Source organism: Pseudophryne corroboree, chromosome 8 (assembly GCF_028390025.1).
Source record: "Pseudophryne corroboree isolate aPseCor3 chromosome 8, aPseCor3.hap2, whole genome shotgun sequence".
Taxonomy (NCBI): Eukaryota; Metazoa; Chordata; class Amphibia; order Anura; family Myobatrachidae; genus Pseudophryne; species Pseudophryne corroboree.
In genome coordinates, this window is record NC_086451.1 from 107720524 (window position 1) to 107744229 (window position 23706).

General features: G+C 46.3%; 1 protein-coding gene across 4 annotated transcripts in view; it reads right to left on the bottom strand.

Moving 5' to 3' along the window:
* Positions 1 to 23706, bottom strand: part of DENND1A (DENN domain containing 1A) — a 1299692-nt gene that overhangs the window by 683321 nt on the left and 592665 nt on the right. For all 4 annotated transcript variants that reach the window (XM_063936848.1, XM_063936849.1, XM_063936850.1 and 1 more), the window contains exon 9: positions 5744 to 5854. In XM_063936848.1, the coding sequence (XP_063792918.1) occupies positions 5744 to 5854 (111 nt within the window). The remainder of the gene's footprint in view (positions 1 to 5743; positions 5855 to 23706) is intronic.

The following is a 23706-nucleotide window of genomic DNA, read 5'->3' on the forward strand; positions in this document are numbered from 1 at the left end:
TGGGTGCATACAGGATAAATAGCGAGTCAGTTTTCCTGACACTAGCTGTCCTGGAAACATACATTTTCAGGGCCCTGACTACGTCCAACAACTTGGAACCTTCCAAGTCTTTAGTAGCCGCAGGCACTACAATAGGTTGGTTCAAATGAAAAGCTGATACCACCTTAGGGAGAAACTGGGGACGAGTCCTCAATTCTGCCCTATCCATATGGAAAATCAGATAAGGGCTTTTACATGACAAAGCCGCCAATTCTGACACACGCCTGGCCGAAGCCAAGGCCAACAGCATGACCACTTTCCACGTGAGATATTTCAAATCCACGGTTTTAAGTGGCTCAAACCAATGCGACTTTAGGAAATCCAACACCACGTTGAGATCCCAAGGTGCCACTGGAGGCACAAAAGGGGGCTGAGTATGCAGCACTCCCTTAACAAATGTCTGAACTTCAGGCAGTGAAGCCAGTTCTTTCTGGAAGAAAATCGACAGAGCCGAAATCTGGACCTTAATGGAACCCAATTTTAGGCCCATAGTCACCCCTGACTGTAGGAAGTGCAGAAAACGGCCCAGCTGAAATTCCTCCGTTGGGGCCTTCCTGGCCTCACACCACGCAACATATTTTCGCCATATGCGGTGATAATGGTTTGTGGTCACTTCTTTCCTAGCTTTAATCAGCGTAGGGATGACTTCCTCCGGAATGCCCTTTTCCTTCAGGTCCGGCGTTCAACCGCCATGCTGTCAAACGCAGCCGCGGTAAGTCTTGGAACAGACAGGGCCCCTGCTGCAGCAGGTCCTGTCTGAGCGGCAGAGGCCATGGGTCCTCTGAGATCAGTTCTTGAAGTTCCGGGTACCAAGCTCTTCTTGGCCAATCCGGAACAATGAGTATAGCTCTTACTCCTCTTTTTTTTATTATCCTCAGTACCTTGGGTATGAGAGGAAGAGGAGGGGACACATAAACCGACTGGTACACCCACGGTGTCACTAGAGCGTCCACAGCTATTGCCTGAGGGTCTCTCGACCTGGCGCAATGTCTTTCTAGCTTTTTGTTTAGGCGGGACGCCATCATGTCCACCTGTGGCCGTTCCCAACGGTTCACAATCAGCTGGAAGACTTCTGGATGAAGTCCCCACTCTCCCGGGTGGAGGTCGTGCCTGCTGAGGAAGTCTGCTTCCCAGTTGTCCACTCCCGGAATGAACACTGCTGACAGTGCTAACACGTGATTTTCCGCCCATCGGAGAATCCTTGTGGCTTCTGCCATCGCCATCCTGCTTCTTGTGCCGCCCTGTCGGTTTACATGGGCGACTGCCGTGATGTTGTCTGACTGAATCAGTACCGGCTGGTTTTGAAGCAGGGGTCTTGCCTGACTTAGGGCATTGTAAATGGCCCTCAGTTCCAGAATATTTATGTGTAGGGAAGTCTCCTGACTTGACCATAGTCCCTGGAAGTTTCTTCCCTGTGTGACTGCCCCCCAGCCTCGAAGGCTGGCATCCGTGGTCACCAGGACCCAGTCCTGTATGCCGAATCTGCGGCCCTCTTGAAGTTGAGCACTCTGCAGCCACCACAGCAGAGACACCCTGCTCCTTGGAGACAGGGTTATCAGCCGATGCATCTGAAGATGCGATCCGGACCACTTGTCCAACAGGTCCCACTGAAAGGTCCTTGCATGGAACCTGCCGAATGGGATTGCTTCGTAGGAAACTACTAATTTTCCCAGGACTCGCGTGCAGTGATGCACCGACACCTGTTTTGGTTTCAGGAGGCCTCTGACTAGAGATGACAGCTCCTTGGCTTTCTCCTCTGGGAGAAACACTTTTTTCTGTTCTGTATCCAGAACCATCCCCAGGAACAGTAGACGTGTCGTAGGGACCAGCTGTGACTTTGGAATATTTAGAATCCAACCGTGCTGTTGTAGCACCTCCCGAGATAGTGCTACCCCGACCAACAACTGCTCCCTGGACCTCGCCTTTATCAGGAGATCGTCCAAGTACGGGATAATTAAAACTCCCTTTTTTCGAAGGAGTATCATCATTTCGGCCATTACCTTGGTAAATACCCTCGGTGCCGTGGACAGACCAAACGGCAACGTCTGGAATTGGTAATGACAATCCTGTACCACAAATCTGAGGTACTCCTGGTGAGGATGGTAAATGGGGACCTGCAGGTAAAGCATCCTTGATGTCCAGTGATACCATGTAATCCCCCTCGTCCAGGCTTGAAATAACCGCCCTGAGCGATTCCATCTTGAACTTGAATTTTTTTATATAAGTGTTCAAGGATTTCAAATTTAAAATGGGTCTCACCGAACCGTCCGGTTTCGGTACCACAAACATTGTGGATTAGTAACCCCGTCCTTGTTGAAGGAGGGGCACCTTGACTATCACCTGCTGGGAATACAGCTTGTGAATTGCCTCTACCACAGCCTCCCTGTCTGAGGGAGTTGTTGGCAAGGCAGATTTGAGGAAACGGCGAGGGGGAGACGTCTCGAATTCCAGCTTGTACCCCTGAGATACCACTTGAAGAATCCAGGGATCTACCCGTGAGCGAGCCCACTGATTGCTGAAGTTCTTGAGACGGGCCCCCACCGTACCTGGCTCCGCCTGTGGAGCCCCAGCGTCATGCGGTGGACTTAGAGGAAACGGGGGAGGACTTTTGTTCCTGGGAACTGGCTGTATGCTGCAGCTTTTTCCCTCTACCTCTGCCTCTGGGCAGAAAGGACGCGCCTTTAACCCGCTTGCCTTTTTGGGGCCGAAAGGACTGTACCTGATAATACGGTGCTTTCTTTGGCTGTGAGGGAACATGGGGTAGAAAAGCTGACTTCCCAGCTGTCGGTGTGGAAACGAGGTCCGAGAGACCATCCCCAAACAACTCCTCACCTTTATAAGGCAAAACTTCCATATGCCTTTTAGAATCTGCATCCCCTGTCCACTGCCGAGTCCATAACCCTCTCCTGGCAGAAATGGACATAGCACTTATTTTAGATGCCAGCCGGCAAATATCCCTCTGTGCATCTCTCATGTATAAGACTGCGTCTTTAATATGCTCTATGGTTAGCAATATAGTGTCCCTGTCAAGGGTATCAATATTTTCCGACAGGGAATCTGACCACGCAGCTGCAGCACTGCACATCCATGCTGAAGCAATAGCCGGTCTTAAAATAATACCTGAGTGTGTATATACAGACTTCAGGATAGCCTCCTGCTTCCTATCAGCAGGCTCCTTCAGGGCGGCTGTATCCGGAGACGGTAGTGCCACCTTCTTTGACAGGCGTGTGAGCGCTTTATCCACCCTAGGGGATGTTTCCCAACGTGACCTATCCTCTGGCGGGAAAGGGTACGCCATTAGTAACTTTTTAGAAATTACCAGTTTCTTATCGGGGGAAGCCCACGCTTCTTCACACACCTCATTTAATTCATCAGATGGGGGAAAAACCACTGGTAGTTTTTTCTCCCCAAACATAATACCCTTTTTTTTGGTACCTGGGGTAACATCAGAAATGTGCAACACATTTTTCATTGCCTCAATCATGTAACGTGTGGCCCTATTGGAAGTTACATTAGTCTCATCGTCGTCGACACTGGATTCAGTATCCGTGTCGACATCTGTGTCTGCCATCTGAGGTAGCGGGCGTTTTAGAGCCCCTGATGGCTTTTGAGACAGTTGGGCAGGCACGAGCTGAGAAGCCGGCTGTCCCACATCTGCTATGTCATCAAACCTTTTATGTAAGGAGTTGACACTTTCACGTAATTCCTTCCACAAGTCCATCCACTCAGGTGTCGGCCCCGCAGGGGGTGACATCACATTTATCGGCATCTGCTCCGCCTCCACATAAGCCTCCTCATCAAACATGTCGACACAGCCGTACCGACACACCGCACACACACAGGGAATGCTCTGACTGAGGACAGGACCCCACCAAGCCCTTTGGGGAGACAGAGAGAGAGTATGCCAGCACACACCAGAGCGCTATATAACACAGGGATTAACACTATAACTGAGTGATTTTCCCTTATAGCTGCTTATATGTATACTACTGCGCCTAAATTTAGTGCCCCCCCTCTCTTTTTTACCCTTTGTAGTATTGAAACTGCAGGGGAGAGCCTGGGAGCGATCCTTCCAGCGGAGCTGTGAGGGAAAAATGGCGCCAGTGTGCTGAGGGAGATAGCCCCGCCCCCTTTTCGGCGGACTTCTCCCGCTTTTTTATGGATATCTGGCAGGGGTATTTTTCACATATATAGCCTCTAAGACTATATTATGTGAGTTTTATGCCAGCAAGGTGTTTAATATTGCTGCTCAGGGCGCCCCCCCCAGCGCCCTGCACCCATCAGTGACCGGAGTGTGAGGTGTGCATGAGGAGCAATGGCGCACAGCTGCAGTGCTGTGCGCTACCTTGTTGAAGACCGAAGTCTTCTGCCGCCGATTTCCAGGACCATCTTCTTGCCTCTGGCTCTGTAAGGGGGACGGCGGCGCGGCTCCGGGACCGGACGACCGAGGCTGGGCCTGTGTTCGATCCCTCTGGAGCTAATGGTGTCCAGTAGCCTAAGAAGCCCAAGCTAGCTGCAAGCAGGTAGGTTCGCTTCTTCTCCCCTTAGTCCCTCGTAGCAGTGAGTCTGTTGCCAGCAGATCTCACTGAAAATAAAAACCTAAAAGTATACTTTCTTTTCTAGGAGCTCAGGAGAGCCCCTAGTGTGCATCCAGCTCAGCCGGGCACAAGATTCTAACCGAGGTCTGGAGGAGGGTCATAGTGGGAGGAGCCAGTGCACACCAGGTAGTCCTAAAGCTTTCTTTAGTTGTGCCCAGTCTCCTGGGGAGCCGCTATTCCCCATGGTCCTTACGGAGTCCCAGCATCCACCTAGGACGTCAGAGAAAAAATCATTGCTCTTTTAATATTCGGGCATAAAAATGGAATTGCCAGGATTTAGAACCCGAGCTTAGTAAATAGACCTGTAGGTGTCTATAACTGAGGGGAGGCATTCATGTTACCAGTGATACACAATAATAGGTGGACAGCGGCAGAGCCGGCAAAATAATTCTTGGGGCCTGGTACAATGATATCTCTAGACCCCTCTCCCCCCTCCCCTACACACGCGCACACTCTCAACGGGGATCCAGACAGGTGGCCTGGGGGCAGCCAGTGGGGGGTTAGTACAGGCAGTCGGGTCGGAGTTATTTACAGTCTAATCTATGCATGCTAGCCGCAGCAGCCCAGCCGCTGCAACAGCCATCATGTTTAATACTGCCTAGAATCTTGGGGCCCCTCACAATGTTGGGATACAGTAGGGGGATCCCCTTTGACCCCCCTGTTGCTACGCCTGAATAGAGGACTCAAAGGTAACAGCTGCACTATAGTGTTTCTTGAGAAGTATATACAGAGAAAGAGCTCTATTACAGTTTGACAAAGCAGCAGAAATAACGCAAGTTAAGAATGTAACAGTGCATTTTACCTGTTTCATATATGAATATTACATGTTCATGTTTTTCTGTCCTTTACATTTCAATCTGCTTCTCATCTCATAGACACATTTCTGTTTTTTAAGCTTAGCAAAACTCGTGCCGTTTTGAAATGCAACCATTCTGTCTCACATCCTAACACCCACAAACAATTCAACCAAAGTCTGCCAATTCCATCCAGGAGATCTATATCATTATACAATAGCAGCAAAACATGAAGGGAAAGAAAGGTGGAAAATAAGGGATAGTCCTTTTACAAAAGATGAAATATTTTTAATAAATGAGAGATGAACTCACCGTGCTGAGCTTACTGCAAGAGATTAGGATCCTGCGCTCGTACAGCATACTGGCATAGAGGTGCAGCATGTTATTCACATCTACAGCCACAAAGTATTCCGTCAGGTTTCTCTGCAAAAAGATTAACGTTAAACAATTAGGGATTAATAGAAGCAAGTATGTACATCCTAATTACAATGAAGAGCTGACAAAGCTCAACAACATACTATTTAAATTAGTGACTATTGTACTTTATTTGCCCCAGTACTCATTGAAATAAGTTTGTGTGTTTCTCATGAACTGTTTATCACCACACCAGCACGAGGAAGCACAATCTCTGACAGACTTCCACAATTTATAACCATTTTCCACTTCCACAATCACCTGGGTTATTACTGGGTAAACCCGGGTCACGGCTCAGTGGAAAAGGGTACCAAATAAATATCCTGGAGGCAGTTACCTCAGGACTCCAACCAAGTTAGTGAGCACGGTTAAACCTGGGTAGCACCTGGGTAACGGGGTAGAGAACAGTGGTGACCCGGGTCATGCGACCTGGGTCCCATTGAAAAGCATAGGGTGAGCTGATCACTGGCGCTTGGAGATGAAATCATCAAAAAAACTGCACTTCTGCTATTGTGCAATTAGCGCCTTCCTAGGAATTACCTGGGTTCACCAGTGCGGTGTGAACATGATATGACCCGTTTGGAACTGTGTTCAAAAAACAGGTCAGACCAGGGATTTCAAAGGAACAGGGGTATAACTCTATGCCCATTTAGGACAGAATACAGCTACAACCTAGCGCTATTGCAGATGTAACCCACTGTCACACACCGTACTGGCAGGCCCCATTGCCAGTCGCTATATGGGGGTTACCTTTTATTCCAAGGCTGTCAGGACATCTCTCATGTGGTACTACTGCCACAGACTGTTTTTCTTATGTGGAGCCAAAGCCAACATGTGCACCACCATCTTGCCTGCAATCAGCTGACCACTGCTCAACCATTCTCCAGCCTGATTCCCTGCACATGACTATTGTGACCTATCAGCAGCCCGGTTATCTTATATAAATCTCTCCCTGGCCATGGTTCTTTACCAGAACAACTACTGCTGTAAACTGTTTACTATAGACTTGCCGTAATATCCCTTTAATCCAGTACACTAATGATTTACACAGGGACTGTAGGTGGCTAAATTCAAGGCTGCATTCTTCCTGGCTTTAATTAACCCCAGGACCTGTGCAAATCACAGGTGCACCAGAATAAAAGGGATATTATGGCAAGCCTAAGCTTCCTGTGTGCTGTAGGGTGGGTTGAAAAACACGAGAGTGATGGCGGAGATTGCCTTTAGTGCCCAAAAGTTGCCATTCAGGGTTAATACCAATGACCTCTTTATACCAATCACAAATGATTCTCAGTTTATGATGATTTTTACTTGTATATTGGGAGACCCAAAGATCACTTTATGACCTCCATGCCCAATTTTAAGGTTGGACTGATCAAACTTCAAAAAACAAATTTTCACTAAAAATGAGAAACTTTTAGTTGCTTGACGGAACAGAAGATATTAACTCAGAGGATCGAAATTTTGCACAGTCGATATTGCCCCCGAATGTCAACTTTTGGGCACTAAGGCCAAACTCAGAATTCACTTTCGTGTTTTTCAAACCACCCTAGTGTGCAGCTGCTGCAGAGTTTGGCTCCACAGTCCAGTGTGCTCCATCTACTGCTGTGATATTCCCAGCATGAGTCACTAGTACTGGGCACTCTCCACAGTTTCCAGTGTGTTCATGTGTAACTCCCAGTGTCAGTCACTACTACTAGTAAACAATGACTGTACTACTGGACCTACTCAGTACCTCTGCCTCCCAGTATCAATGAACAACTTCCACTTCACCTATGAGGAGAGACCTCATCAAACCTTCAAGTGTTCATCATACAGCTTCTAAGGATGTCCTTGGGTCCTCTCTAAGTCCAGAAATCTTACAGATTCGTATACAGTACCTATATTATCCATTATGTACCAGTGTATGTACCACAAGTAATATTACTACTAATGAGAATTAGAATTTTTTTATTTCTTTGTTTTAGAGTCCCACTGATGAGCGTGACTGCTAATAACACACCTATTGTAATCACTGTGTAAGAATTTTCTTTGTCCTATTGCATTTAGATTATGGTTACTCACAAGCTTATAAATGGGTGTCTGCATGCTGTCGATCATGGCTGGTAGCCAGACTTCTCATAAAAAGGGGTCTATGTATCAATAATTGCAATACATCTGCAATTTATTTCCTAACCGTACTGACACATTTGTTAGTGTTGTTTACTTAATTAGCTGTCAGGTATGAAAGAGCTCTAGCAGAGGCAACACTTGCAAGAAATATCTGCCGTCATATTATCTGTTTCTATGTAACATGCTGTCTCTGAGAGAAAAAAAAAAATGCCCATTTACTGTACATGCAGTCTTTACATCTGCAAAAGTCTTTGGGGTATATTCAATTGAAGTCGAAAGCTGCCGTATGTCAAAAAGACGTCAGTTTTCGACTTTTTTAGGTCGGAAGGGGTTCCGACCTATTCAGTATAACCCAAAATTATCTGACAAGTCAAGTAATTCGACTTGTCGGAAACAGGGCCGGTTTAAGAGCCACATGGGCCTGGAGCTGAAAATTTTCAAGGGCCTATACTGATAAGGGGAGGAGTTGTGACCACTGCTGTGTAGGTGTGGCATGAGCATGTACACTCTAAACACTATGGGGTATATGCAATTGCGGGCGAATTGCGGCACTTTTTCGCCCGTTTTTAAATTCGACACAATTCGACCGTCGAAATGCGGCAGGTGGCTGCCGGAATTCGACATATTCAATAAAAAACGAATTCGACAGTCCCGCTGTCGAAAAACGGCCGATTTGACGGATTTTGATTAGATTTTTAAAAATGTTTAAAAAACGGTAAAAAACCCGAAAAAAATTTGCGTGGGGTCCCCCCTCCTAAGCATAACCAGCCTCGGTCTCTTTGAGCCGGTCCTGGTTGCCAAAATACGGGGAAAAAATGACAGGGGATCCCCCGTATTTTAACAACCAGCACCGGGCTCTGCGCCTGGTCCTGGTGCAAAAAATACGGGGGACAAAAAGAGTAGGGGTCCCCCATATTTTTTGTACCAGCACCGGGCTCCACTAGCTGGACAGATAATGCCACAGCCGGGGGTCACTTTTATACAGCGGCCTGCGGCCGTGGCATTAAATACCCAACTAGTCACCACTGGCCGTGGTACCCTGGAGAAGTGGGGACCCCTTCAATCAAGGTGTCCCCCCCCCCCAGCCACCCAAGGGCCAGGGGTGAAGCCCGAGGCTGTCCCCCCCATCCAAGGGCTGCAGATGGGGGGCTGATAGCCTTGTTGAAAATGTAAGAATATTGTTTTTTTGCAGAAGAACTACAAGTCCCAGCAAGCCTCCCCCGCAAGCTGGTACTTGGAGAACCACAAGTACCAGCATGCGGGGGGGAAACGGGCCCGCTGGTACCTGTAGTTCTACTGCAAAAAAATACCCAAATAAAAACAGGACACGCACACCGTGAAAATACAACTTTATTTCACACATGCCGAGACACATACTTACCTATGTTGACACGCCGACTCTGGCCACGTCTCCAATGTCGACGTCCGGGGTACCTGAAAATAAAATTATACTCACCTGATCCAGTGTCCAGTTCTTTTATTATAATCCACGTACTTGGCAAAACAAAAAAACGCATTTACCCGAACCAGACGGACTGAAAGGGGTCCCATGTTTACACATGGGACCCCTTTCCCCGAATGCAGAGACCCCCCGTGACTCCTGTCACAGAAGGTCCCCTCAGCCAATCAGGAAGCGCCACGTCTTACATTTTCAACAAGGCTATCAGCCCCCCATCCGCAGCCCTTGGATGGGGGGGACAGCCTCGGGCTTCACCCCCTGGCCCTTGGGTGGCTGGAGGGGGGACCCCTTGATTTAAGGGGTCCCCACTCCTCCAGGGTACCCCGGGCAGGGGTGACTAGTTGGGTATTTAATGCCACGGCCGCAGGGAGCGGTATAAAAGTGTCCCCCGGCTGTGGCATTATCTGTCCAGCTAGTGGAGCCCGGTGCTGGTACAAAAAATACGGGGGACTCCTACTCTTTTTGTCCCCCGTATTTTTTGCCCCAGGACCAGGCGCAGAGCCCGGTGCTGGTTGTTAAAATACGGGGGATCCCCTGTCATTTTTTTCCCGTATTTTGGCAACCAGGACCGGCTCAAAGAGCCCGAGGCTGGTTATGCTTAGGAGGGGGGACCCCACGCATTTTTTTTTCTGATTTTTACCCCATTCCATAAAAAAATATATATATTTTTAAAAATATATAAATAATACTTGTGCCTCCTAAATAGACAAACCAAGTACCTAATCCCTTCTAATATAAATAGATATGCTATTACCAATAAAAAAAAACACAAAAAAAAACATGTTTTTAATTTTTTTTATTAGATTCCGCCAGCAAAGTGTGGCGGATTGAAAATGATGAATTTACTGTCTAAAAGCACTGTTGTCGAATTTACAATCTTCAATTGAATATACTTTTGTCGAAATGCCGGATTTGTACCATTGCAGAAATGTCGAATTTGTCAAATGTCGAATTTCAAAAAGTCGAATTTGGAAAGTCCGTTTTTTTGACGAAAAGTACTGTATTGCATTGCCGAATTTTTATTTTTTGGCGAAAATGTCCCATTTTTCGACATTTTCGGGAATTCGACCGCAATTGCATATACCCCTATGAGCCCCAATGTCTCCCTAAATACATCAACATAGAAAATTTTTATAATTTTGTGAGAAAACTACAAAAGCAATTTTAATACTTATGATTTTGATTTTTTGATTGATTGGATGCCAGGATGATGGGCTTATTTTTTATGTGGTGGGCTGGAGCTTCCTCCGCCCCATTGTTAAACTGGCCCTGACCGGTATACTGAGCGCCGGGATCCCAACAGCCGGCATATCAAATACCACCACTACAACTGTGGTGTTATGTGTAAGCAGCGCCACTACTGGGGGCGTTTTAAATGGGGGTACAATTGTGTGGCCATGCTCTTTCCTTGTGAGACCACATCCCTTTTTCGACGTGCGCTGTCACTTTGTAAAGTATGGGAGGGCGCAAATTTATAGTTTGCAGGGGGGCGCCGAACACCCTAGCACCGACGGTGTTACTGTGCATATGAAAACTGTATTGTGAAAACTGGATCAGGCGGAGAGATCCAAATAGATCATTCTTCGCATTCTTGACCCTCTTCCTATAGGAGGAAGCAGAAATCAGTGGGCTAACACGACAGCTTGATACACAGGAAATCTAATAGGTGACAGATGAACTACATTGACTATCTCCTGCACTAACCAGTTCATACATAGGTTTGAAACTTACATATGAGAAAATCATGCAGGAACAATTGTTTTCGCAGGTTTTACAATCATGGTCATTTAATACATAGGCCCCTAAACACCGTCTCACTCTCAGACTTTGTGGCATATGTAGTAGGTTCTGACTTAATGGAATTAGAGGGATTTCGGAGATGCAGTTGCTTAATGTAAAGCACTAATTAAAGGAAAAACCAGATTGTTTTTTCTGTAAAACAACTTGCCACTTAAAAATTAGCACCTATATTGCCAAAATGGTTCCAACAATTCAGAGCCTATTACATAAACTCTATGTGCAAATAGATATACCCTATGGTGGTTATTCAGGTTTGTGAGCAAACCAAAAAAGCACACTAATGGGCAAAACCATGTTGCACTGCAGGTGGGGCAGATGTAACATGTGCAGAGAGAGTTAGATTTGGGTGGGTTATTTTTACACTGCATTTCAGTTTGAACACATCACACCCAACTGCAAAATCACTGAATGTTCAGGACTTTTGCCACACTGCACATGGCCCAGAAACTCTTACTTTCGTTGTCAAAATTGTACTTGGTGTGGTATAACAGATCTACACTGTCTACGTAGACAGTCAATAGGTCAACAACATATGGTCGACATGCATTAGGTCGACAGTGGTTTAGGTCGGCATGACAATGGTTGACACACTTTTTTGGACCAAATCTATTCATGTTATGTGATCACAATCAGTGCAAACGTAGACGCTCGCCACAGGTTACTATTCTTGATCGTAGTCCACATGGATAGTAAATCGAGCAAATGTTCAGAAAACTTGAAAAACACAAAAAAGCACGAGTCGACCATTTGTGTTAACAACTGTCATGTCAACCATTTCAAAGTGTCGATATTAAGCACTGTTGACCTTTCATCTGTCAAGCTTTTGTGGCTGCTGCACTAATACAGATCACCCATATGGTGTCAACCTACTGATTATCTACCTAGACACTGTAGATCTATTATTCGCGGATACCATTGTACTACATGTTTAAAGCTAAATGCGGATTGGTTACTGTGGGTTACAACCAACTGAACCTCTTTATGGATTGTGCATTTCAATTACCTTTGTAACATGGAACTGTCCAGTTGCTACACAAGTGTATTTTGACACAGTGTGTGTATATATATACATAAATCATACATTATGAGTTATTAATGTGAGTAGTCGTAAGTTTAGCTCTAAAAATTTATCAATCATGTGTTGTTTGTAATTCCAGGTCCGTTATTTTAAATGTGTATGTGTTGTCATGGTGATGGGTGTCACTTTAGAATGACGTAATCAGCCGCGGCCGAAAGAGAGGAGGTTTGTCCTCAGCGGTCGGCGCGGTGCGTTCCACGGGTGCACGTGTATATAAGGTATGTTTTGTCTGTTTTTTTCTAATAAACCTGACGATAGTGCTTACGAGCATTGAAACGTTGTTTGACCAGCAAATTATCTCTTGACTGTTTTGTGAGACATCGAGTGCCGCACCTGGGTAAATATATATATATATATATATATATATATATATAGAATGTCCTAAAGCCTGGCACTCCCTCCACAAATTCCGTGCCCCGGTGCCCTCAGAATAGATGCTGAATAGACGATACAAAAACTGCGGCACTCAGGGTCTTAAGTTCAAAAGCTTGTATTGGCACTCAGTTACATCGCGCACCCGCGCCCCACCAACGTTTCGGGGGAATTCAACCCCTTTGTCACCTACACCTTGACAAAGGGGTTGAATTCCCCGAAACGTTGGTGGGGCGCGGGTGCGCGATGTAACTGAGTGCCAATACAAGCTTTTGAACTTAAGACCCTGAGTGCCGCAGTTTTTGTATCGTCTATATATATATATATATATATATATACACACATATATACATACACACTCACATATAAACATCAGTGGGGGTATGCAATCTATTACTTGGTACAGCACTCCTCACAGTCCCTATGGGCAGAGTTACCAATAACAACTGTATTGTCTGTGATTTCAGTTCCCTTATTGGTCTGGTGGTCATACCGCCCTAATGCAGCTTGTTCAGTTCTAGGTGGCAGGGTTGGACTGCCACATAGGAGTACAGGGGAAACCACCGGTGGGCCCTACTGCCTGGGGCCCCACATCCTCCTCTAGGGATAAGGTTCCAGACTGCGCTGTTAACTAATCTAGTACATTATCATGCATGCACTACAGTATTTACTGTATATATTTATCTGGGGGACCAACCCATGCAAAATGGTTAGGCAAACCAATGCGGTGTGCCCGGGCACACCCTCTAGAGACTGGCCACACCCATAAATATGGGACCCTACCACTGTATCCCCCCTGGTGGGCCCTACATGCCCCAGTATGACACTGCATGGGGGATATGTGCCGAGGTGTAAGTGACTTGTGCGGTGATCTGAGTGGCATGTGGGTAATGTGTGGAGGTCTAAATGGCCCTTGAATCTGTGGCTGAGTCTATGAGACATACCATAGCAGCCCACAGGACTCCACAGTTTTCTGCAACCTATCCCGAAGTGAAGCATACTGTAAGTAAATAACAAAAAAAATATATATATTTCATGACCGTGTAATCCACAGTCAACAGATGTTATTAATATACACAAAAAATGATTTAAAAACTCTGTGGCCATATTATAAGTGTACAGGGTAATGACATCAGAAACAGGAATTTGGTTCTGAAAAAAATCTATTTGAAATGGAAATGATCATAAAATATATAAAAGAACTATTTGGCAAAGGACAACGCCTGTTAATATAACAGAGCAAAATGGTGGTGGGGTGGGGGAGGATTTAAGCAAATCCAGTGGAAAATAATAGCTTCTATATGAAATAAATAGAAATCAGGAAAGTTGCAGAGATGGTACAGGAGTGAACGTATTCCAGGTTTGTCCGTGAGCTGCAGTATGTTATTTTGTATGAAAGGGTCTACTACGATATCCCGATGTCGTGGACACCCCAAGAGGGAGAATAGTTGTCGGTATCCCGGCGGTCGGGGTCCCGACAGCCGGGATATCGAATGCTTTCCGTATGAAACCCATATGTACAGTTGTATTTAAACAGTGTTAAAGTTAGTAGTAATTTTATAATAAAACTATATGTATTTATCTGACTTATTTGTCACTATTCCAATAAATTGTGCGGTTCTGGGTTTCCCTTGGCAACTAGTTCATATTTAATACATTTACGTCCATGAAGATGCAATTTGTTTACAACCCATATACTGTATAAAGAAAATCACGAACTGTGCAAAAAATTGAGGCAAACAAAATAGGATTTTAATACCTACCGGTAAATCATTTTCTCTTAGTCCGTAGAGGATGCTGGGGACACTTCAAGAACCATGGGGTATAGACGGGATCCGCAGGAGACATGGGCACTTTAAGACTTTAAAAGGGGTGTGAACTGGTTCCCCCCTCTATGCCCCTCCTCCAGACTCCAGTTATAGGAACTGTGCCCAGGGAGACGGACATTGAGGAAAAAGGATTTATTTTGATTTAAACTAAGGTGAGATACATACCAGCTCACACCTCAAGCATGCCGTACAACATGGCATTCAACTCAACGCATGCAACTGCATGAATAACGACAGCAACAGGCTGACTATAAACGCAACACAACATGTGTGTAACCATAACCAATAGCTGCAGATACAGTACGCACCGGGACGGGCTCCCAGCATCCTCTACGGACTAAAAGAAAAGGATTTACCGGTAGGTATTAAAATCCTATTTTCTCATACGTCCTACAGGATGCTGGGGACACTTCAAGAACCATGGGGTTTATACCAAAGCTCTAGAACGGGCGGGAGAGTGCGGATGACTCTGCAGCACCGATTGACCAAACAAGAGGTCCTCCTTAGTCAGAGTATTAAACTTGTAAAACATTGCAAAAGTGTTTGAACCTGACCAAGTAGCAGCTCGGCAAAGCTGTAATGCAGAGACCAGCCGGGCAGCCGCCCAGGATGAGCCCACCTTTCTGGTAGAATGGGCCTTCACTGATTTCGGTAACGGCAATCCAGCCGTAGAATGAGCTTGCTGAATCGTATTACAGATCCAGCGTGCAATAGTCTGCTTGGAAGCAGGAGCCCCAATCTTGTTGGGATCATACAGGACAAACAGAGCCTCCGTTTTCCTAATCTGAGCCGCTCTGGCTACATACATTTTCAAAGCTCTAACCACATCTAGAGACTTCGATTCCGCTAAGGGGTCAGTAGCCACTGTCACCACAATAGGTTAGTTCATGTGAAACGATGACACCACTTTCGGAAGAAATTGCGGACGAGTTCTCAACTCCACTCTATCTTCATGGAAGATCAAATAGGGGCTCTTGTGAGACAAAGCCGCCAATTCAGACACCCGCCTTGCAGAGGCCAAGGCCAACAGCATGATCACTTTCCAAGTGACGAATTTCAACTCTACCTTACGTAAAGGTTTAAACCAATGAGATTGCAGGAACTGGAACACCACGTTAAGATCCCATGGTGCCACAGGGGGCACAAAGGGAGGTTGGATGTGCAGCACACCTTTCACGAAAGTCTGAACTTCCGGAAGGGAGGCCAATTCTTTTTGAAAGAAAATTGACAAGACCGAAATTTGTACTTTAATTGAGCCTAACTTTAGGCCCGCATCCACACCTGCTTGCAGAAAATGGAGAAAACGGCCCAGCTGAAAGTCTTCCGTAGGAGCCTTCTTGGATTCACACCAAGACACATATTTTCCCCAAATAAGGTGATAATGTTTCGCCGTTACTTCTTTTCTAGACTGAAGAAGTGTGGGAATGACTTCACTGGGAATACCCTTTCGGGCTAGAATTTGGCGTTCAACCGCCATGCCGTCAAACGCAGCCGCGGTAAGTCTTGGTACACGCACGGCCCCTGCTGTAACAGATCCTCTCGTAGAGGAAGAGGCCAGGGATCTCCTATGAGCAATTCCTGAAGATCTGGATACCAGGCCTTCCTTGGCCAGTCTGGATCAATGAGGATTGCCTGAACCCTTGTTCTTCTTATGATCTTTATCACTTTTGGAATGAGTGGAATCGGAGGGAACACATATACCAACTGAAACACCCACGGTGTTACCAGGGCGTCCACCGCTATTGCTTGTCTGCTTCCCAGTTGTCCACACCTGGAATGAAGACCGCTGACAGAGCGCTTACATGTCTTTCCGCCCAGCGGAAAACTTTTGTGGCCTCTGCCATTGCCGCTCTGCTCTTCGTTCCACCCTGGCGGTTCATGTACGCCACTGCTGTTATGTTGTCCGACTGAATCACGACGGGCAGATCGCGAAGAAGATGTTCCGCTTGTAGAAGGCCGTTGTAAATGGCCATTAATTCCAGAATGTTTATGTGTAGACAAGCTTCCTGGCTTGACCATTTTCCCTGGAAATTTTCCCCGTGTGTGACTGCACCCCAGCCTCGGAGAGTCGCATCCGTGGTCACCAGGATCCAGTCCTGGATCCCGAACCAGCGTCCCTCTAGAAGGTGAGAACTGTGCAGCCACCACAGGAGTGAGATTCTGGTCTTAGAAGACAGGATTATCTGTCGGTGCATGTGCAGATGGGACCCGGACCACTTGTCCAACAGATCCCACTGAAACACTCTGGCATGGAACCTGCCAAACTGAATGGCCTCGTAGGCCGCCACCATCTTCCCCAGTAATTGAGTGCATTGATGGATTGACACTCTCGCTGGCTTCAGAATTTGTTTGACTCTGAATGTCCAGAGCCTTTTCTTCTTGAAGAAAAACTCTCTGTAATTCTGTGTCCAGAAACATTCCCAAAAACGACAGTCGTTTCATCGGAACACAACTGTGACTTTGGCAAGTTCAGGAGCCAACCATGTTGTTGCAGAACTGTCAGGGAAATCGTAATGCTCTGCAGTAATTGGTCCCTGGATCTCACCTTTATCTGGAGATCGTCCAAATACGGGATAATTGTGACTCCCTGCTTGCGCAGGAGAACCATCATTTCCGCCATAACTTTAGTAAAAACCCTCGGAGCCGTGGATAGACCAAACGGCAACGTCTGAAATTGGTAATGACAATCCTGAATCGCAAACCTCAGGTAAGCCTGATGCGGAGGATATATGGGGACGTGTAAGTAGGCATCCTTTATGTCGACCGACACCATAAAATCCCCTTCCTCCAGACTGGAGATCACTGCTAGGAGAGATTCCATCTTGAATTTGAACTTTCTCAGATAGAAATTGAGGGATTTTAGGTTCAGAATTGGTCTGACCTTGCCGTCCGGCTTCGGGACCACGAAGAGGCTCGAATAAAAAACCTTCCCCCTGTTGTGACGGGGCCACCTTGATAATGACTTGATTTTGACACAGCTTTTGTATCGCATCGCATTCTACCTCCCTGTCCGGAAGAGAAGTTGGTAAGGCTGATTTGAAAAATCGCCGAGGGGGAACGTCTTGAAACTGCAGTTTGTACCCTTGGGACACTATTTCTAACACCCATGGGTCTAGGGCCGAACGAACCCAGAACTGACTGAAGAGTTGGAGACGTGCCCCCACCGGTGCGGACTCCCGCAGAGGAGTCCCAGCATCATGCGGTGGATTTGGCAGAAGCCGGAGAGGACTTCTGCTCTTGGGAACCTGCCACAGCCGGTGACCTGTTTCCCTTTCCTCTAGAAGCAAGGAAGGTAGACCATCGTCCTTTTTTGTATTTATTGGGCCGAAAGGACTGCATCTGATAGTGGTGCGTTTTCTTTTGTTGTGCAGGAACATAAGGTAAAAATGATGACTTACCCGCGGTAGCCGTAGATAACCAGGTCAGTGAGGCAGTCACCAAACAAGACACCACCTTTATACGGCAGAGACTCCATAGCCTTCTTAAAGTCAGCATCAGCATTCCATTGATGAATCCACAATGCTCTTCTAGCTGAGAATGCCATGGCATTGGCCCTTGATCCCAAAAGGCCAACGTCTCTCCCAGCTTCCTTTAGGTAGGCTGCAGCGTCCTTGATATAACCCAGTGTCAAAAGAATGCTATCCCAATCCAGGGTATCTATCTCAGATGACAAGTTATCTGCCCACTTTTCAATAGTGCTACTCACCCACGCCGAAGCAATGGCAGGTCTGAGCAGCGTACCTGTAGTACATAAATGGATTTCAATGGATTTTCCTGCTTACGATCCGCAGGTTCCTTTAGGGATGCCGTGTCAGGGGACGGAAGTGCCACCTTTTTGGACAGTCGTGACAGAGCCTTGTCTGCAGTGGGGGGTGACTCCCACTTTTCCCTATCCCCAGAGGGGAACGGATATGCCACCGGAATTCTCTTGGGAATCTGAAACTTCTTATCAGGATTTTCCCAAACCTTTTCAAAAAGCAAGTTCAGTTCATGAGAGGGAGGAAACGTTACCTCAGGTTTCCTTCCTTTAAACATACAGACCCTTGTATCAGGAACAGCAGGATCCTCCATGATATGTAACACGTCTTTTATCGCCACAATCATGTACTGAATGCTCTTAGCCAGTTTAGGATTTAATCTGGCATCACTATAGTAGACACTGGAGTCAGAGTCCGTGTCGGTATCTGTATCTGCTATCTGGGTAAATGAACGCTTTTGTGACCTCGAGGGGGTCTAAACCTGTGACAAAACATCCTCCACGGATTTTTTCCATGCCTGGTTCTGAGACTCAGATTTATCGAATCTCTTATTTAATAGAGCCATATTTGCATTCAAAGCACTCAAAACATTTACCCAATCAGGAGTCGGCGGTGCCGACATGGTCACTCCCACAGCCGTTTCTGTCCCTAATCCAGCCTCCTCCTGAGAAGAACACTCAGCCTCAGACATGCCGACACACGTGTACCGACACCCACAGACACACTGGGCATATAGAGGACAGACCCACAGTAAAGCCTGTCAGAGGGAGCTCACAATCCAGCGCTTATCCTGGTTCTGTAAACTCTTATACAAAGCCTCAGACCTGTTAGCGCTTTTATAAATACATATATAGCACCAAAATAACTGTGCCCCCCCCCTGTTTTGCCTCCTGTTACTTGATACAGCAGTGTAGAGGAAGGACCAGCGTCTCTGCAGCTCTGTGAAGAGAAAATGGCGCTGATGAGAGCTGTGAGGGCTAAGCCCCGCCCCCTTAATGGTGCACTTCAGCCCCGCTATTTTTTAAAATATTTATACTGGCGGGGTTCGGATTTAATGCCTTGGCACTTAAAAACCACCTTGCCAGTCTTATATGAGGTTTTTCAATGCTGCCCAGGGCGCAAGCCCTGCACCCTGTAGTGCCGCTGTGTGTGGGAGCATGGGGCGCAGCGCGGACGCTATGCGGTACCTCAAAGCCGTCACTGAAGTCTTCTGATCTTCTTCTACTCACCTGTCTTCTGACTTCTGGCTCTGCAAGGGGGGTGACGGCGGGCTCTGCGAACGAGCATCTAGGCGTACCTAGCTTTCAGACCCTCAGGAGCTAATGGTGTCCTGTAGCCAAAGAAGCAGAGCCTTGAAACTCACAGAAGTAGGTCTGCTTCTCTCCCCTCAGTCCCATGAAGCAGGGAGCCTGTTGCCAGCAGGTCTCCCTGAAAATAATAAACCTAACAAAGTCTTTTTTCAGAGAAACTCAGGAGAGATCCTCAGTGTGCATCCAGTCTCACTGGGCAAAGATTCTAAACTGGAGTCTGGAGGAGGGGCATAGAGGGAGGAGCCAGTTCACACCCCTTTTAAAGTCTTCAAGTGCCCATGTCTCCTGCGGATCCAGTCTATACCCCATGGTTCTTGAAGTGTCCCCAGCATCCTCTAGGACGTAGGAGAAATATTCATAACCTAAGCTACTGGATAATGTACAGTATGTATCCTCTGCTGTAAAATATCAGTTCTGTGACCATAGAAAGGTGCCAGGCTTCTGATCACGGCACAGATCCTCATCTTAAACAATATAAGTATATACAGTATTCGGTTGACAACAAATGTACAACTATGCAACAGGGGGCAAAGTCAGCCTGGAACTACAGATTCCAGACAAGAAAATAGAATTTGAATTACCTACCGGTAAATCCTTTTCTCGTAGTCCGTAGTGGATACTGGGGTCCATTTACTACCATGGGGTATAGACGGTCCACTAGGAGCCATGGGCACTTTAAGAATTTGATAGTGTGGGCTGGCTCCTCCCTCTATGCCCCTCCTACCAGACTCAGTCTAGAAAACTGTACCCGAGGAGACGGACATACTTTGAGAGAAGGATAGATAAGGATAGTGGTGAGATTCCGAACCAGCACACACAACAACAAGATGAAAGCCAAACTAACCAAACTCGAAAACAGGAACAGCAACGGCTGAACCAACATTACTTAACTAAGTAACATTGCAGGAAGAACGAAGCACTGGGCGTGCGCCAAGTATCCTCTACGGACTACGAGAAAAGGATTTACCGGTAGGTAATTAAAATCCTATTTTCTCTTGCGTCCTAGAGGATACTGGGGTACATTCAGTACCACGGGGATGTACCAAAGCTCCCAAACTGGGTGGGAGAGTGCTGAGGTTCCTGCAGAACTGACTGATACAACTGAAGGTTCTTAGAGTACAAAGTATCAAACTTGTAGAACTTAGCAAACGTGTCCGAACCTGACCAAGTAGCCGCTCGGCAGAGCTCTAAAGCCGAGACAACCCGGGCAGCCACCCAGGAAGAACCCACCGACCTCGTAGAGTGGACCTGTACAGATTTTGGACATGGCAAACCTGATGTGGAATAAGCATGCCTGATCCAAGATGCAATAGACTGCTTTGAAGCAGGGCACCCAATCTTATTGGGATCATAAAGAACAAACAGCGAGTCCGTTTTTCTGTGACGAGCTGCTCTCTTCACATACACCTTCAAAGCCCTCACAACATCCAAAGACTTTCAAGTAGCAGAAGTGTCGGTTACAACGGGAACCACAATAGGTTGATTGATGTGAAACGCAGACACCATTTTAGGAAGAAATTGCTGACGAGTTCCGAGTTAAGCTCTGTCCTTATGGAAAATTATTACGTTGACAAAATATAGAGTCGCACAGACTTCATAAATATAATAAACTCAATCTGTTGTGTGTAATAGTCTTCTCCCGGTTTCAAGAAGTCTTAGCTAAATCACATAATATACTTGTCGGAAGGTGCACCTAGGAATATGATTTTAACATGCATTATAAACAAAAAGAAAAGTATTCCTTAGTTAGGGCACACATGGACTGTTACACCTAAATTACTTAAAGTCATCAACCAAATAGGTGGATGATCAATAATTGTTAAAATATAACTTTTATTTAATATTAATTAATAGCTTGGCAAGATATGTGCAAGTTAAAAAAAAGAAATTATGTGCAAATAAAGTGATAATAAAAGGCTAAACCACAATGATTGTGTGTGTTTATTTATATCTGTTCTCCCAAGTTGGGATGTATCTATTATGTAACATAATAGATACATCTCAATTGAGAAGAACAGATATAAATAAACACACACAATCATTGTGGTTTAGCCTTTTATTATCACTTTATTTGCACATAATTTCTCTCTCTTTTTTTCACATATTTCGCCAAGCTATTAATTAAAATTCAATAAAAGTTATATTTTAACAATAATTGGCCATCCACCTATGTGGTTGATGACTTTAAATAATTTAGGTGTAACAGTCCATGTGTGCCCTAACTAAGAAAAACGTACGGAAAATTAAATAAGGACTACTATGAGACAAAGTCCCCAATTCCAATACACGTCTTCCTGAAGCCAAGACCAACAGTGTGACGGTCTTCCATGTAAGATATTTTACGGCCACCTCCTATAACGGTTCAAACCAGTCTGACTGCAGAACCACGTTGAGATCCCAAGGTGCCGTGGGAGGCACAAAGGGAGGTTGGATGTGCAGAACACCTTTCAAGAAAGTCTGGACCTCAGAGAGAGAAGCCAATTGATTCTGAAAGAAAATGGACAAGGCCGAAATCTGGACTTTTATGGAGCCCAGACGTAGGCCCACATCCACACCTGCCTGCAGAAAAAGCAGATGAAAGTCCACCGCAGAACAATTTCTGCTCACACCAAGAGACGCATTTCTTCCAAACACGATGGTAATGCTTAGATGTTACCCCCTTCCCAGCTTGGATTATAGTCATGATTGAGCTTCTTGTTAAGCCGAGAGGCCATCATGTCGATCTGTGGATATTCCCATCGACTTGTCAAACACCTGAACACCTCCGGATGAAGGCCCCACTCCCCCGGGTGCAGGTCGTGTCTGCTGAGGAAGTCTGCTTCCCAGTTGCCTACACTCGGAATGAAGACCGCCGACAATGCCACAGCATTTCTTTCTGCCCAGAGGAGAATTCTGGACACCTCTGACCTTGCTGCTTTGCTCTTCGTTCCGTCCCATCGGTTTATGTACGTTACTGCCGTCACATTGTCCGACTGGACTTGAATGGCTCGATCTTGAAGAAAATGTGAGGCCTGCAGAAGGGCGTTGAAAATGGCCCTGAGTTCCAGAAAGTTGATTGGAAGGATGACTTCCTGACTTGACCATCTTCCTTGAAACTGCACCCCCTGGGTGACTGCTCCCCAACATCTGAGGCTTGCGTCAGTGGTTAACAGAATCCAGTTCTGAATTCCGAACCTCCGACCCTCGACGTGGTGAGAAGTCTGTAGCCACCACAGAAGGGAGATCCTGGCTTTTGGCGACAGACAGATAGAGGGGTGCATGTGAAGATGTGATCCGGACCATTTGTCCAACAGATCGAGCTGGAAGGGTCTTGCGTGAAACCTTCCGTATTGAAGAGCCTCGTAAGAGGCCACCATGTTCCCCAGAAGGCGAATGCATAGATGCACCGACACCCGAGTTGGCTTCAGGACATCCCGAACCATTGACTGGATCACCAATGTCTTTTCCAACGGAAGGAACACTTTCTGCGACTCAGTGTCCAGTATCAATCCCAGGAATGGGAGCCTCCTTGTTGGCTCTAGGTGAGATTTCGGAAGGTTCAGAATCCACCCGTGATCCTGGAGGAGTTTGGTTGAGAGACCAATGCTGTCCAGCATCCTGGACAGCGCCTTTATCAGAATAACGTCCAGGTATGGAATTATGTTCACTCCCTGCTTGTGGAGTATAAACATCATCTCTGCCATCACCTTGTTGAACACCCTTGGTGCCATGGAGAGACCAAAGGGCAGGGCCTGGAACTGGTAGTGACAGTCCTGAAGTGCAAACCTTAGATAGGGCAGATGAGGCGGCTAGATCGGAATGTGAAGGTACGCATCCTTGATATCCAGAGACACTAGGAATTCCCCCTCCTCCATACCTGAGATTACCGCTCTCAGAGACACCATCTTGAATTTTAACACTCGTAAGTACGGGTTCAAAGACTTGAGGTTCAGAATCGGTCTTACCAAACCATCTGGTTTCGGTACTACGAACAAGTTGGAATAGTACCCCTTGTTGAGCAGATGAGGTGGAACTGGAACAATGACCAAAGTCTTTACCAGTTTTTAGTTGGCATACTGTAAAGGTATACTTGCCTTTTGTGAAACTGGCAAGCCCGATTTGAATAATCTGTGAGGTGGGAGCTTTTGGAACTATAGTCTGTAGCCC